The sequence below is a fragment of the Phoenix dactylifera genome, chromosome 1, assembly GCF_051530095.1.
Source record: "Phoenix dactylifera cultivar Ajwa chromosome 1, Ajwa_hap1_PhDact_Kaust_v1.1, whole genome shotgun sequence".
Taxonomy (NCBI): Eukaryota; Viridiplantae; Streptophyta; class Magnoliopsida; order Arecales; family Arecaceae; genus Phoenix; species Phoenix dactylifera.
Genome location: NC_143190.1, coordinates 5,966,389 through 5,978,535, shown reverse-complemented (window position 1 = coordinate 5,978,535; position 12,147 = coordinate 5,966,389). Strand labels below are relative to the sequence as shown.

Here is a 12,147-nt window from a genome sequence, read left to right as displayed (position 1 = left end):
AAGATATCGAGACAAAAAGAACAGAAAGGGAGAAGAATGGGGAGATCGGTGGCAACCAGATGTCCTGGACCGAGGAGGACTGGGCGAGGAGGGAGTCGAGGACGCGAATGGCCTTGGACCAGTTGCGAGTGCTGCAGAGCTTGGCGAGCTCCAGCCTCTCGCTAGCGGACGCCATGGAGAGCTCTCTCTCTCTCGGCGAGAAGCGGCGAAGAGCTTTCCCAAATTCGCCTTGGCCGCTCGTCGGCGAAGGGAGCGGAGACGAGATCACACGAAAGCGGGCAAGAAAAAAGAACGGGAGGTCGAGGGGGAGATTTGGGGTTTTCCTCCGGTCCTCTGCCCTATCCACTTTTCTAATTGCCGCCCCTTTTTTTTTATATGCACACTCCCATGACCGATGCTACGATTTTACTGAGTCAGTGAGGGGTGGAAGAAAGGCGGTGAGTTGGTGGTGAAGGGAGTGAAAATATAGGTTCTTTTTCCCTTCTCTTTTCTTGAGATAGGGGATGTTCCATGGACAACGCCAACTTTTTGTAGAAGATCATAAAAATAATATGCGGGTTCTCGATGGCCGTCAGTCTCGGACATGATAAGCTATCGTGATCGTTATTTCTGGTGTCAAGATCCGCAAAAGTTGATTGATTGGATGGTTGGTGATCTTAGAAGATCGCATAGATATTTTGATACGGGTATCCGTAAGAGAGTGCTGGCCCACGGCGAGGGGAATGACCAAACGGCAAGTAAACGGGAGGCGCTTCGAACATTGCTGGGATCCAGTTGCGTAGGTCCCACGCAGTTGGGTGCCGGGAAGGGTCACGTGATTCTGAGCTTCAGCAGCGTTAGATATGGATCTGACGGTGGTGAGAAGGATCTGAACTTGGTCCATATGATATACAAACTAGCACAGTCGGTGAAACACGGAAATCTGGAGCAGAAATATTCCCATCAGCCGTGAGATTACCGCCCGGCAGGTTGATGCGGGAGTCGAGAATTAATACGGTATATGAGCAAATGAAACAGAGTTGGTCGAGCCCTTTTTACCATTCAGCCCATCACTGATATCTATATTGGTACGATTATTCATGAGGTGATATCTAAAGTACTTCTAAAAAAATCATTATATAAATGTTTTACTATATTTTGTATACCTATGTTTGGTACTAATTTCTCTCAAACTAGCACAAAGTATAGTAATAGGAGAGTTTAAATTCGAGTTGCTTGACTTTTTCCATCAAAGTTTTTCATCAACGAAGCACTTTTTTAGCTCAGCTACATTAGTTTTTGTATGAAAAATTATTCAATTTTTAGTTTATTCTTCTCTAGGTAGGATAGAAAGCTATAGCTTTATAGGTTATGGCAAAAGAAAATAAAAATTTGGGGCATTTTTATAAACTAAATAGCAAGATTATCGGAAATTCACCTTCTCGGTTAAATAAGTTGTTATTTTAGTGAGAAATTAGATGAAGAAAATATTAAAATCATAAGAATTGAGGAATATGCTTGGGCAAAAGTTTAAAAACACCCTAATAAACTGTATCGTACAAGGGCCTAATATCTCATTATAAAAGAAAAAAAAACAAAATACAAACATAAATAAGAAGGACAAAGAGTGGCAAAGGTTCAAAAGTACATATTTACTCGGGTTAATTGGATGAAGAAAATAATGGCAACCAACTGAGATACATTAATTTCATAAATTTACAACATAAATCGATGAGAAAGGATGAGATTAAGAGGTAAGAATAATTAATTTTCAACTTAGTTATAAAATTTTGAAAGTTACTTGGTGCCTATCATAAGCCAACAAAACTTTGACAAGATAGAGAATAAAGCATCCCAAGCATATTGTAACTGAGCGCAAAGGTCATAACTGATGCCAACGGAAATAACCTTCAACACAGAAACACAAACTAGATCCCTTGCTTGACCCTAAACAAAATCCACGCAACTAGTATCGCTAAAGATTTAATATCAAAATGTCGCCACCGTGATACACATTTGATTTCTCAGCACCTTCAAATCTTTCAATATATCAAGGTTATCCCAAACCTAATTGTATCGTAAGTTTATTGTTGTGGGAGGTTCATTTGATTTGGCCTGATTTAATTAGATTGAGCCTTGATATTTAGGTGGATGAGCAATCTTGAACATCCACTAATTACTTTGAGATCCATGTCGGCGGCTGAACATTTAGATCGTCCACATTTGCTTTGAGATCTATGCAAACAGATGAATATCTGAATTATTTGTAGTTGTTTTGATATCTATGCAAGCAGATGAATATCTAAATTATCTATGGGCTCGTTTAGTTCGCGGGAAAAGAAAGGAGAAAAGTGTGGTCAACGGAAAAATAATGAGATGCCTCTTGTTTGGTTGGAGTTTTCAAAGGAAAGATACGGAAAAGTTGTATTCCCATGGGAATATGATTCCCACATTTCATGGCTTTCCCATGAGAAACATGGAAAAGTTATTTTTCCATAAGAAACATGGGACGAGAATCACTCTATTTTTAATTTTTCCCAAAAAAACTCTTTAGCATTAAAGAAACATTAAAGAGGCATTAAAGACCTAATTTTTATTAAGGGCATAATAGAAATTATACATAACTTTCCTAGGAAAGTGGATGGCCAACTAAACATAAGCACTTTGAAAATTTGTCACTTTCCCATGGTCAATCAAACATGCCAAAAGTACTTTCCTAGACATCCTATTTTTGGAAATTTGTTTTCCAGAAATCATATTCTTAGAAGGAAAAATGCTTGCCACGAACCAAACGAGCCCTATAGTTGCTTTGAGACCTATGCAAGTGAATGAATGTCTGGATCATCCATTGTTGCTTTAAGATCTATGCAAGCATCATCTCCTTCGAATCACCTTTTCTCCTCTTCTTCCTCTTCCTCCAAGTTGCCAATGGCCGATGGAGAGCACACACGACGACACCATGAGCCTCTCGTGGAAACATCGGTGAGCTAATCCCCCTCAACTTCCGCAAATTGCTCTCTTTTTTCCAAAATCCAAGGCTCTCCATCCTCCCAAACCCTATTTCCCCCCTAGTTTTCTCTAATCTATTGATCTCCCACTTCGAATTTTGCATCGATGATCTCTAGGGTGGTGTAGTTTCGATCTCTCCAGCTTACCCGATCCATTCTCACTACACCAAACCCCCAATCTTTTGAGCTCGAACGATCCACAGCTCCCACTCCCGCCGCCCACTTGCCCTCTCGCCTCTATTGATTGCATTGAGATCTCCGACAACTACAACCCCCTATTGAAGAAGGAAGCAACACTAATAGTGGCTAGATTGGAGGAAAAGCCCTCGCCATCTCTTTTTTTGCACGAATCTAATTCATCCGCCTAGCTTTGAGATCTATACAAATAGATGAATAATCTAAACTTAGATATACGTGCAAGTGGATGATCAATCTCGATCATCCCCTATTTGTTTGAATATTCATGCAGAAGGATGAATAATCTGAATCATCCATATGGTCGCTTTGAGATTTATGTAGACGGATAAATAATCTACATCATCCCCCTTGTTGCTTTGAGATTTGTGCTGGGTAGATGGATAATTCTGGCTATGCACTGGTCGCCTTGAGATTTATGCATGCAGATGAATAAAGAAATTTGGAGCACTTTAGGTTTTGTGCAATGGATGATCCAACAGTCGAAGTAAGGTGAGTCCTGACACCACTATGTGATGGGTGATATTTTTATGATACGAAGGGCAGGTTGGTCATAATATAAATTTATTTTACTATGTGATGGTCATGCATGAACAATAGGATTAGTTTAAAACAGTTTGCAAACATGAAGAATCTATTTGAAACTTTTTAAAAGTGAGAAGATGTCATCGAGATTGGCCCAAAATTGAGAGGATGACTCCGTATTTTTTTCTAAACATTTTGTGCTCCTCCCGTTCCTCTCTCTTGCTACACTTACCAGAAGAAATAATTTAAACTTGTCATAGCATAAGAAACATTAAAGAAAGCATTACATTCATGAATGCTACAAAAAATAACTTCTAGTATTGAAAAAAGTTATAAAATCATAAGTATTAAATGATATTGTCTTTGTATCACGCATATGTCCAGCCCCGAAACTTTCATCTCCTTTTTGCAAGAGAAGTTGATGAGGAGGAATGAATTTGCCTTATCAACATGGACCAAATAAGAAGAATAATGGCTGCTCGAAACTTTCACCTCTTTACTGCAAGAGAAGTTGATTAAGAATAATGTATTTGCTTTATCAACATGGACCGATAACAACAATGGTTGCTTGGTTAGGCGCCCTTTCCCCCTTCTTTTTTTCTTTTCTTTATCTCCTCCATCTTTGCTTGCGCTAGTCTCGTCTTTAAGCGTTAATGGTCGGGGTCGTGGTGCCCAGCAGCGGTGATAATCGGAGTGCCAACATTAACAGTGGAGTGGGCTGGCTTTAACTACTCTCTAATCAGGATGACGGGGTGAGTTTGAGAGCTTGGATGAATGAACAGCAATGGATGTAATTGGAATTCCCTTCGTTGCTCTTATTACCAGAGAAAATGAAAGAAGAGTAAAGTGAATATAATGTTATAGTTCATTTTATCTCAAGGCAAGCTTAAGAAAGCTCAAGTAAAACAACCAAATTCCGTGATCAAAGCTTGAGGTAGAGTACTGGTAAAGCGAAGGCCACCATGTTAATCTATCTGTAAAGAAGTACTGGTGCCAGGGTTGGTTGAGCCTATTTCAAAGTGCAAAGTCACAGAAAAGCACTCAGGGACAGCTGATGACAACTTTCTGACAACCAAATCCAAATGCATTCGATGAAAGAACCCTCTCAAAAACTATAAGAGAAAATTGATGTACAGAAGGAAAAAATGTAATGAGCACCAAAAATTTTATCCATGTCAACAAGCTCAACAAACATTATTATGTACACCACATCTCAAATTCTTATTCAAAACTCTTCTGTTCACCACCTTTGTTAGTGTCAGCTATAAGGGCAAGTGACATCCAACACAACTCATTTCATATACGTATGTAGGAATCATGTACGTCCAGTTTTGAACCTACCGATCGAAGAGGGTCTTCTGATTCATCAGAGTTTAGAGAGAATACATCGACAGGTGCGCTAGTGCAGTCGTAAGTCCTCACATTAAATCTGGATTGACCACCTTGCCGGTGCTGATCGAGATAGATCACTATAACAGTGATATCATCATGAAAATGGCGCCTTACTCCCTTCTCTATCCGTTTTATATCATCGTATCTCATTTCCCTTTTTCTTGCAGCCTCGTTAATGGCAGCTCTCACTAATCTCTTTGCTATTCCCTGCAAAAATTTTAACATCAATGCGGAATGCTTAGATTGCTACGAGAAGGGAATGATTAGATACGAAAAATTGGTCAACATGTTAGAATAAAGAAATGGAAAAAAAAGAGGGCTTACTGCTCTTGGGTTCTTGAAGACTATCTCAACTGCAGCCTCATCACTTAATTGCTCCCAGAGCCCATCTGATGCAAATATCAAAAATAAGTCATTTGGTTTAAGCTTATGGGTCTGGATTGATGGCTCTGCAGTCATAACCGCTCGCTTCAATGGAATAGGAGAAACAGAATGCTGGAATAATGGGTCCCTACTGAACTCGGGTTTCTTCAGGTAGACATCTCCAATGGACCTTGATACCTGACCAGAGGGCAGATAGCAGGGTTAGCTATAAATCATTTTCATTGTAAACCTGTCATCTCTCATCTGCATTTAAAATTTATTTCATATAGGACCAAAGTCCTCATGCATGCACATCATAGATAACAATGCATAGCTTTATGCATTAGAAGCCATAACCATTTGATTTGTACAGTGTCAGAGATTTCATATGAGTTATTTTTAAAGATTACATGTTTAAAGCAGTCAGCTAAGGTCAGTCAAACCACAACGTATGTCATATGTGAAGATATCAGGTGGCACATAAGCATGTTAACTATGCATGCAAAACAGAAAATCTCAACATTGTCGCCTAAAATATCAAGACAATCATCTCTTCACTTTGAGCTATAACTACGGAGAGCCCTCAGAGTCTTACACGGTGCTGGCAGCCCAAACTCACAGCCACCAAAGCTCCCACTCTTCAGAACTCTGACCAACCAAGCCCAAAAAATATAAAGTGCAAATAAGATAAAAATTTGTCTACAGAATTCATGAACTTGAATTCAGAATATCTATTAGCTGTTTCTCGAAGGAGAAAAAGAAAAGCTCGGCACTAAATAGTAGGTTATAATAACCCAAGCTACACAAAGTCATTTAGCCTATGCAATTATCAAAAATGGTGTTGCATGATGATGTTGATAATAAAGCAGATGCTCGAAGTCAAAAGAAATGCCCACACCTTTTCTTAGCCACAACACCAAAAGGCCATCCATGTCAAAGACTGAATGCCTATACACTGGAGTTGGTTGCAATTATCGGCTTAAGACACATACCATCATAAAATATGATAATGCCTCAATCTCCAAAGTAGGTTATGCATACCATTATTGCTTTTGAAAAAATGATTTCCAGTCAATGATGACAAAAGAATGCAGTGTAGATGCATCCATGTACAGGACATAAAAGGTTGGGATTTCACCCTGGAAGAGGAACATTGCTTTTTTAAAACAAGCTGAACTAAAGCATCTTGACACGAGCACACCACCGACCTAACAACAGATTAGATACTGTTTGGAAAGATTGACCTTATGATAACAATAGGCAATACCCAAGTATCACAGCAGTAGAAACTAAACATAAAAATAAATTAGATGAGTTGATTGGAATGGTGATATTTAAAAAACAATAGTCATAAAAGGGGAGAAAACAAATTCGAACTCAGAATGGACGACAGTATTACAAGAACCAAAAGAAAAACTACTGAGGAATTAAGGAAAAACTAATTAATTTGATAGTCTCACATCCATCTGCAGTAATGACATCCACTAGTAGGTTGCTATTTCAATGATTCTATGCAAAAAGCTTGATCTGCATGGAGCATTTTCAGTCAAAAACCAATCCATCTTACCTTGGGCCGTTAGCTCAATGAGGAAATGTGTAAGATTCTCCTGGATCAATTAATATAAGAAGTTTAGATGTCAAAGGTCAATCACATGGTTTGATTCCCCAATCTATTTGACCACATATATTAATTACATAAGATGATCTAAGTGGAATACAGAAAGCCATGCTAAGATAGTTTCATGTCAGAGTTCTACCAACAGAACTAAACACTGATTAGAGAAATTATATGAACATACTAATAGGGCTAGGCAACATAATGATGAAGCAAACTATCAACTGACAAACAGGTCATGAAGCACAGACATGAAAGAAGTTGCCCATACAGCGATATAGTTAAAAGAGCACCACTACTGTTCACCTGTCAGATTACTGCTCAGTTCACTGGTTTAACGCAGCAGTTAGGGATTGGAGCAGTACACTGCAGGGTCGGTGGCGTCCGTCAATCCCTGCCTGCTGCTCAGCTCATTTCCACATCAGACCGGTCAACCAAGCAGTGATCCAAAGGGTGATCTTTGGCATTTTCTTAATTTAAAACATCTCCAGAATAACACATATCATCGACACGAATCATCGAGACCATCAAATTCATGCTTTAGAATTTGCTGTATAGAACTGCAGTTCAGCCCAAAAAATCTCAACCAAATGAATGCAAATAAAATGAGAAATAAATCAGAGAAACAAGAAAATATAAATTTCAACAGTCTAAACTCTGTGCTCTGCAAGGAATGCGTGACAACAAACAGTTAACTAATCAAAATCATGTTCTGGTCTGCTTCCAAGATACGATAGTATCTACTCTGCATGAACTCATAACAGGCTGACATGAGAGAACAAATGCACACTCCAATACCTATATAAATCTCATTACCCTACAAATCATACCTCGAAACTTAGAGAAATCTGAAAATTTGTGCCTTCCTTTTTTTTCAGGAAAAGAAAATTGTGACGCTTTTAACAAATCTAATTATCATCCATGGCAGCTTGTGTTGATAAATGATAAGCTCTAGGGAAAAATTAAACCCCAATAAATACAGAAATTTAAGAAATTAAAAGAAAATTATTAGAAACGGTAAAGAAGAGGGCAAGGGTTTCCTCACCTGAATGATCCCCTTAATCCGCCAGACCCCTCGGCTGTGTACCACGATGTGGGAATCGTCCGGGTGGAGCGCGGCGAGCTCCTTCCGGACCTCCTCTACGGCGACGTTGTGGTCGGTGGACAGCCGCTCGGCGACCACCGCCCTTCCGTTGGTGCTCCGGCGGCCGAGCACGGCCCGAGAGTCCCCCAGGTTCGCCACGTAGATCGTGTCGTCCGTGATCGCCCCCACGAGGCAGCACGACCCCACCGACGCGATCTGGGGCCGCGACAGCCATGATCGCTTCACCAGATGCAAGAACTCCTCCTCCGTCGCGTCGAATGCCTTCTTTATCACGTCCGCAGACAATCCCCCTTGCTCCGTCGCGAACTCTGCCCAATTAAGGCCAGATTACATCAGATAAAAAACCGATTTTGACGACCGAGTCGAGAAAAGGGTCGATTAACGCATCAAGAAGGGTTTCTGATGATAGGATAGAGGGGAAGAGGGAAGGAGACGATACTGTGGAGGTAGGGGAAGAGGTGGCTGTTGACGAAACGGGACGCCTCGGGGCCGCCGTGGCCGTCGTATACGCCGACGTAGGTGGCGGAGGGGGATGTGAACACCTGGCCCTGGTCCTCGAGGGAGTTGTTGGCCTGGACGACGGCGATCGAGAAGTCGCCGGTGGCGTGGGGCTTGAGGTCCAGGTGCCACAAGAGCCCATCCCCGCCGCCAAGCCTCCCAAAGCACCGCTCCAGCGGCCAGAAGCACGATCGCAGCATCGCCGCCGCCGTCGGATGATCTCGGGATCTCAAAAACCGAAAGAGCCGGAAGTCGAGATTTTGGAGACTTCTTCCTACGCTTCGTCTTCGAATTCTTCTAAGGAACGCGTGGGAGAGTGGAAGATGGGAAGAGGAGGTGGGAGGGTGGGAGAAATTGGCAGAGAAGGTAAGGGGGGGAACGGGGTTGACCGAAGACGAAGAAACTTCGCGTGGATAACGCGCTAAGAGAGCAGAGAGGAAGGAGACGGGACGCGAGCACGGACTTTTATCTCCTTTCCCTTTCTTCGTGGAACAAGGCTGGCATATATCGGGACTTGGGAGGTGCCACAAATGGCTATACTCGGGCGCGTGGACTCAGTAGATACGCCACTGCCGTGCGAAATGCGAATTTAGGGCTGCAACTGGGTCGGGTTGACCCATGACCCGGCATTTTCCCAGCCCGGTTAGATCCGGTATTGAGACCTATGAGTCAAGTTGAGAGAATCCTCAAATCAAAAGTTGGACCCGTCTAAATTTCGGCCGAGCACGGGTTATGTACTTTTCACCCCAACCCGGATCTAGTTTGGATCAACAAGCAATGAACCTGATCTAACCCGAATCCACTCTGACCCAATTCAAAAACCCGAATCTGCAAGAGATTCTTTCCTTTACCATAAATATCCTTTCCAATTAATTAAATAAACTTCCATATTTATATTAAAAATCTCCTCAGACATAGTTTCATTTAGTTATATTTAAACATTGATTTTTCTTTTCATGAATACCCTCCTAAATATCGAATTTTGTATTAATACCTTTCCAAAATTGATATTTGCATGTATGCTCTCGTAAAACACTTGTTTTGCCATTCTATCCTTTTTTTATTTTTATTTTTGCATATGCACCCATACTATCTAACGACGTTAAAAAATTAACGGTTTCAAATTAAAATGACTAAAATACTCTTAATGGGTAGTATGCAAATAGATCGCGATCTCGATAGTAGAGAAAGAAGACAGGGACAATAGCATAATTTTAAAATTTTATTTTAGTTTTAATTAATATAAATATGATTTTTCTTAACACCGTTCGAACACCCATTATATTACGGGCATTTGTACAATAACAGAGTTTTACGAGGATATACATGCAAATATTATTTTGAAATGATATTCATACAATCAATTACATGCATGAAATTAATTTTGTTGAATGAAAATTCAAGTTTAAGTTAATTCATTTTAGTTTTATTTTAATTTTTTTAGTAATATTATATTTATATATAAAAGAATAGTAAGATACCTGGCTCAAACTGCGAATCTTATCTAGTCCTGATTGGAATTCAAATATTTCAGATTGGGTTCATATCAAACTTGACCCCGATCTAATTTGAATGACCTGCTGGGTCTAAAATTCATTCTATTGATCTGACTAGATCAGCAATGAGTTGGCCTTGAGTCCATCCAGGTCAAAAATAGCTACTCTAATGTGCATAGTTTACAACCCTATTCTTTTCTGGTTTAATATATTTTCACACTAAAATTACTTGTCGCCGCTATAAGAGAGCTCCAAAAAATTTACAAGGAAGAAAGAAAAAAAATGAAATAGTTCAAAAGTACAAAAACGGGAATGAGTAGTGATATTATCATATGTTTCCGTGTCTTAGAGTTACTTTTAAGCAAGGAGACGATGCTTTCTTTATTGATTAGATAGGAATCTCATCCTCAAACTCATGGAATATGAATGTAACAAGGAAAATAAAATAGAATGACACATGCTCATGAACTAAGGAGACAGCTAGGTACTTCGTACTATGATACAACTCGGCCTACATAGAGTATTTAGGATGTGACCGTCATCATCGGATTTGATTGAGAATATTATCATGATTGCGAATATCAAGCAAAAGTGATCGTTATCTTAATTTTATGGATATTTTTGTTGAGTTCAATTCAAGGGTAGCTTTGCGGCTTCTAAAGAGAATATATTCTGCCATCATCTTAGTAATTTGATAAAATTGGTTATATTTAAAGGAGAGAATGTGGTGTATTATTTGCAATATATAGCTTAAGAGTTTTATGTCAAGCTGTAGCTATGAATAGGAATGCTATTTTAATATTTAAACATGTGTAGGGAAGTAAATCCAACGATCAGTGAAACAGATATTCAGATGGCAGGATATGTCTAAAAAATATTTAAAATTTAATTAACTAATGCGACCACTTATGTTTATCAAGGATACTTGAAGATGGGAGAAAAATTGAACATGAAACAAAGTGGTAAAAAAAAAAGGAATGGGCGAAGTTTTATTTTATTGAATTTGTTTTACAACACTCGAATAGAACTTTTATTAATGGGATTCACAAATATTCAATTAACTCCTGAGTTTTCATCCGAGCTTTCAAGCTAGGTTAGCAAGTTCCTTAGTCACGTTTTCAAGGAAGATTTCAAAAGTTTAGCTGCTCAGGATCCCATGCTATTTGAGGCAAATAATCCATCCCTATGTTAGCTTCAGAAAAAAATGTTTCTTGTTGTTATTTTAGTCTCCAAAAATAATAATGTCTTATATAGAAGATGTTAGAAAAAGAAATCGCGGCTAAAATAAAAAAATAAAAGAAAGAAAGAAAGAAAAGTCGCCGAGTTAAAATCTTCACACAAGATTCTATTATGTTTAAATGGGGCCATGCAAGCAACGGGGATTCTCCTAAAATACTTAATTATTGTTATGCCCCTTTATTTTGACGCGTGTCACATTTTATATATATCTGAGATATTTTGTTATCTACAAGAATCTTGCATCTTAAGCAAACATATGATACTTTATGAAGTAATTACAAAATATAAAGTTGTGAGGACCCATACGTGCATGTATTTAGTTCCACATCGGTTATTCGCTCGGTAGATCTTGAATACTTATACAGGATCAAAGAATCTAAATAATATTTCCTAACTAACTATTTTGAATGAGATTGTAGGTTGTTACAATTAGCATTTGAGCGAGTCTGAAGACACTGCAACATAGATTTATGGAGACCGACTACGAACCGATTCTAGTGTTTGTGACTAGATTTGAATAAGTTTGAACCCTTAGTTTTACGAGGTCGCCAAAACTTAAACAGAAGAAACATGTGAGGATTCGTGCAAACGTTCATTTAATTCCATATCGGTAATTTGTTAGGTAGATCTTAGGTACTTGAGTAAAATCAAATAACCCAAATAATATATTTGGGTTAGCTATTTTGGGTGAAATCTTAAATTGTTATGAAAGCATTCTCTCAATTGAGGGAG

General features: G+C 39.2%; 2 protein-coding genes across 4 annotated transcripts in view; both read right to left on the bottom strand.

The window, feature by feature from the left end:
- SRFR1 (Tetratricopeptide repeat (TPR)-like superfamily protein) overlaps positions 1-436 on the bottom strand; it is a 40,522-nt gene extending 40,086 nt beyond the window's left edge. For both annotated transcript variants that reach the window (XM_026802104.3, XM_008782669.5), the window contains exon 1: positions 57-436. In XM_026802104.3, the coding sequence (XP_026657905.2) occupies positions 57-175 (119 nt within the window). In that variant the 5' untranslated portion in view covers positions 176-436. The remainder of the gene's footprint in view (positions 1-56) is intronic.
- Positions 437-4,289: 3,853 nt separating this feature from the next.
- On the bottom strand, positions 4,290-9,174 carry LOC120104048 (putative protein phosphatase 2C 78). Of its 2 annotated transcripts, XR_015976635.2 has the most exons (5): positions 8,622-9,162; positions 8,123-8,490; positions 7,030-7,069; positions 5,424-5,660; positions 4,290-5,306 (listed from the first exon to the last, which is right to left on the bottom strand). XR_015976635.2 is itself a non-coding variant. In XM_039114369.2 (4 exons), exons 1-4 carry the CDS (start codon positions 8,878-8,880, stop codon positions 5,004-5,006), a joined length of 1,167 nt encoding a protein of 388 aa, XP_038970297.1. In that variant the 5' UTR covers positions 8,881-9,174; the 3' UTR covers positions 4,770-5,003. The 2 variants fall into 2 exon arrangements, 1 of the variants encoding a protein (XP_038970297.1); XM_039114369.2 differs by lacking the exon at positions 7,030-7,069 and having other exon boundaries at positions 4,770-5,306; positions 8,622-9,174.
- Positions 9,175-12,147: the final 2,973 nt, after the last annotated feature.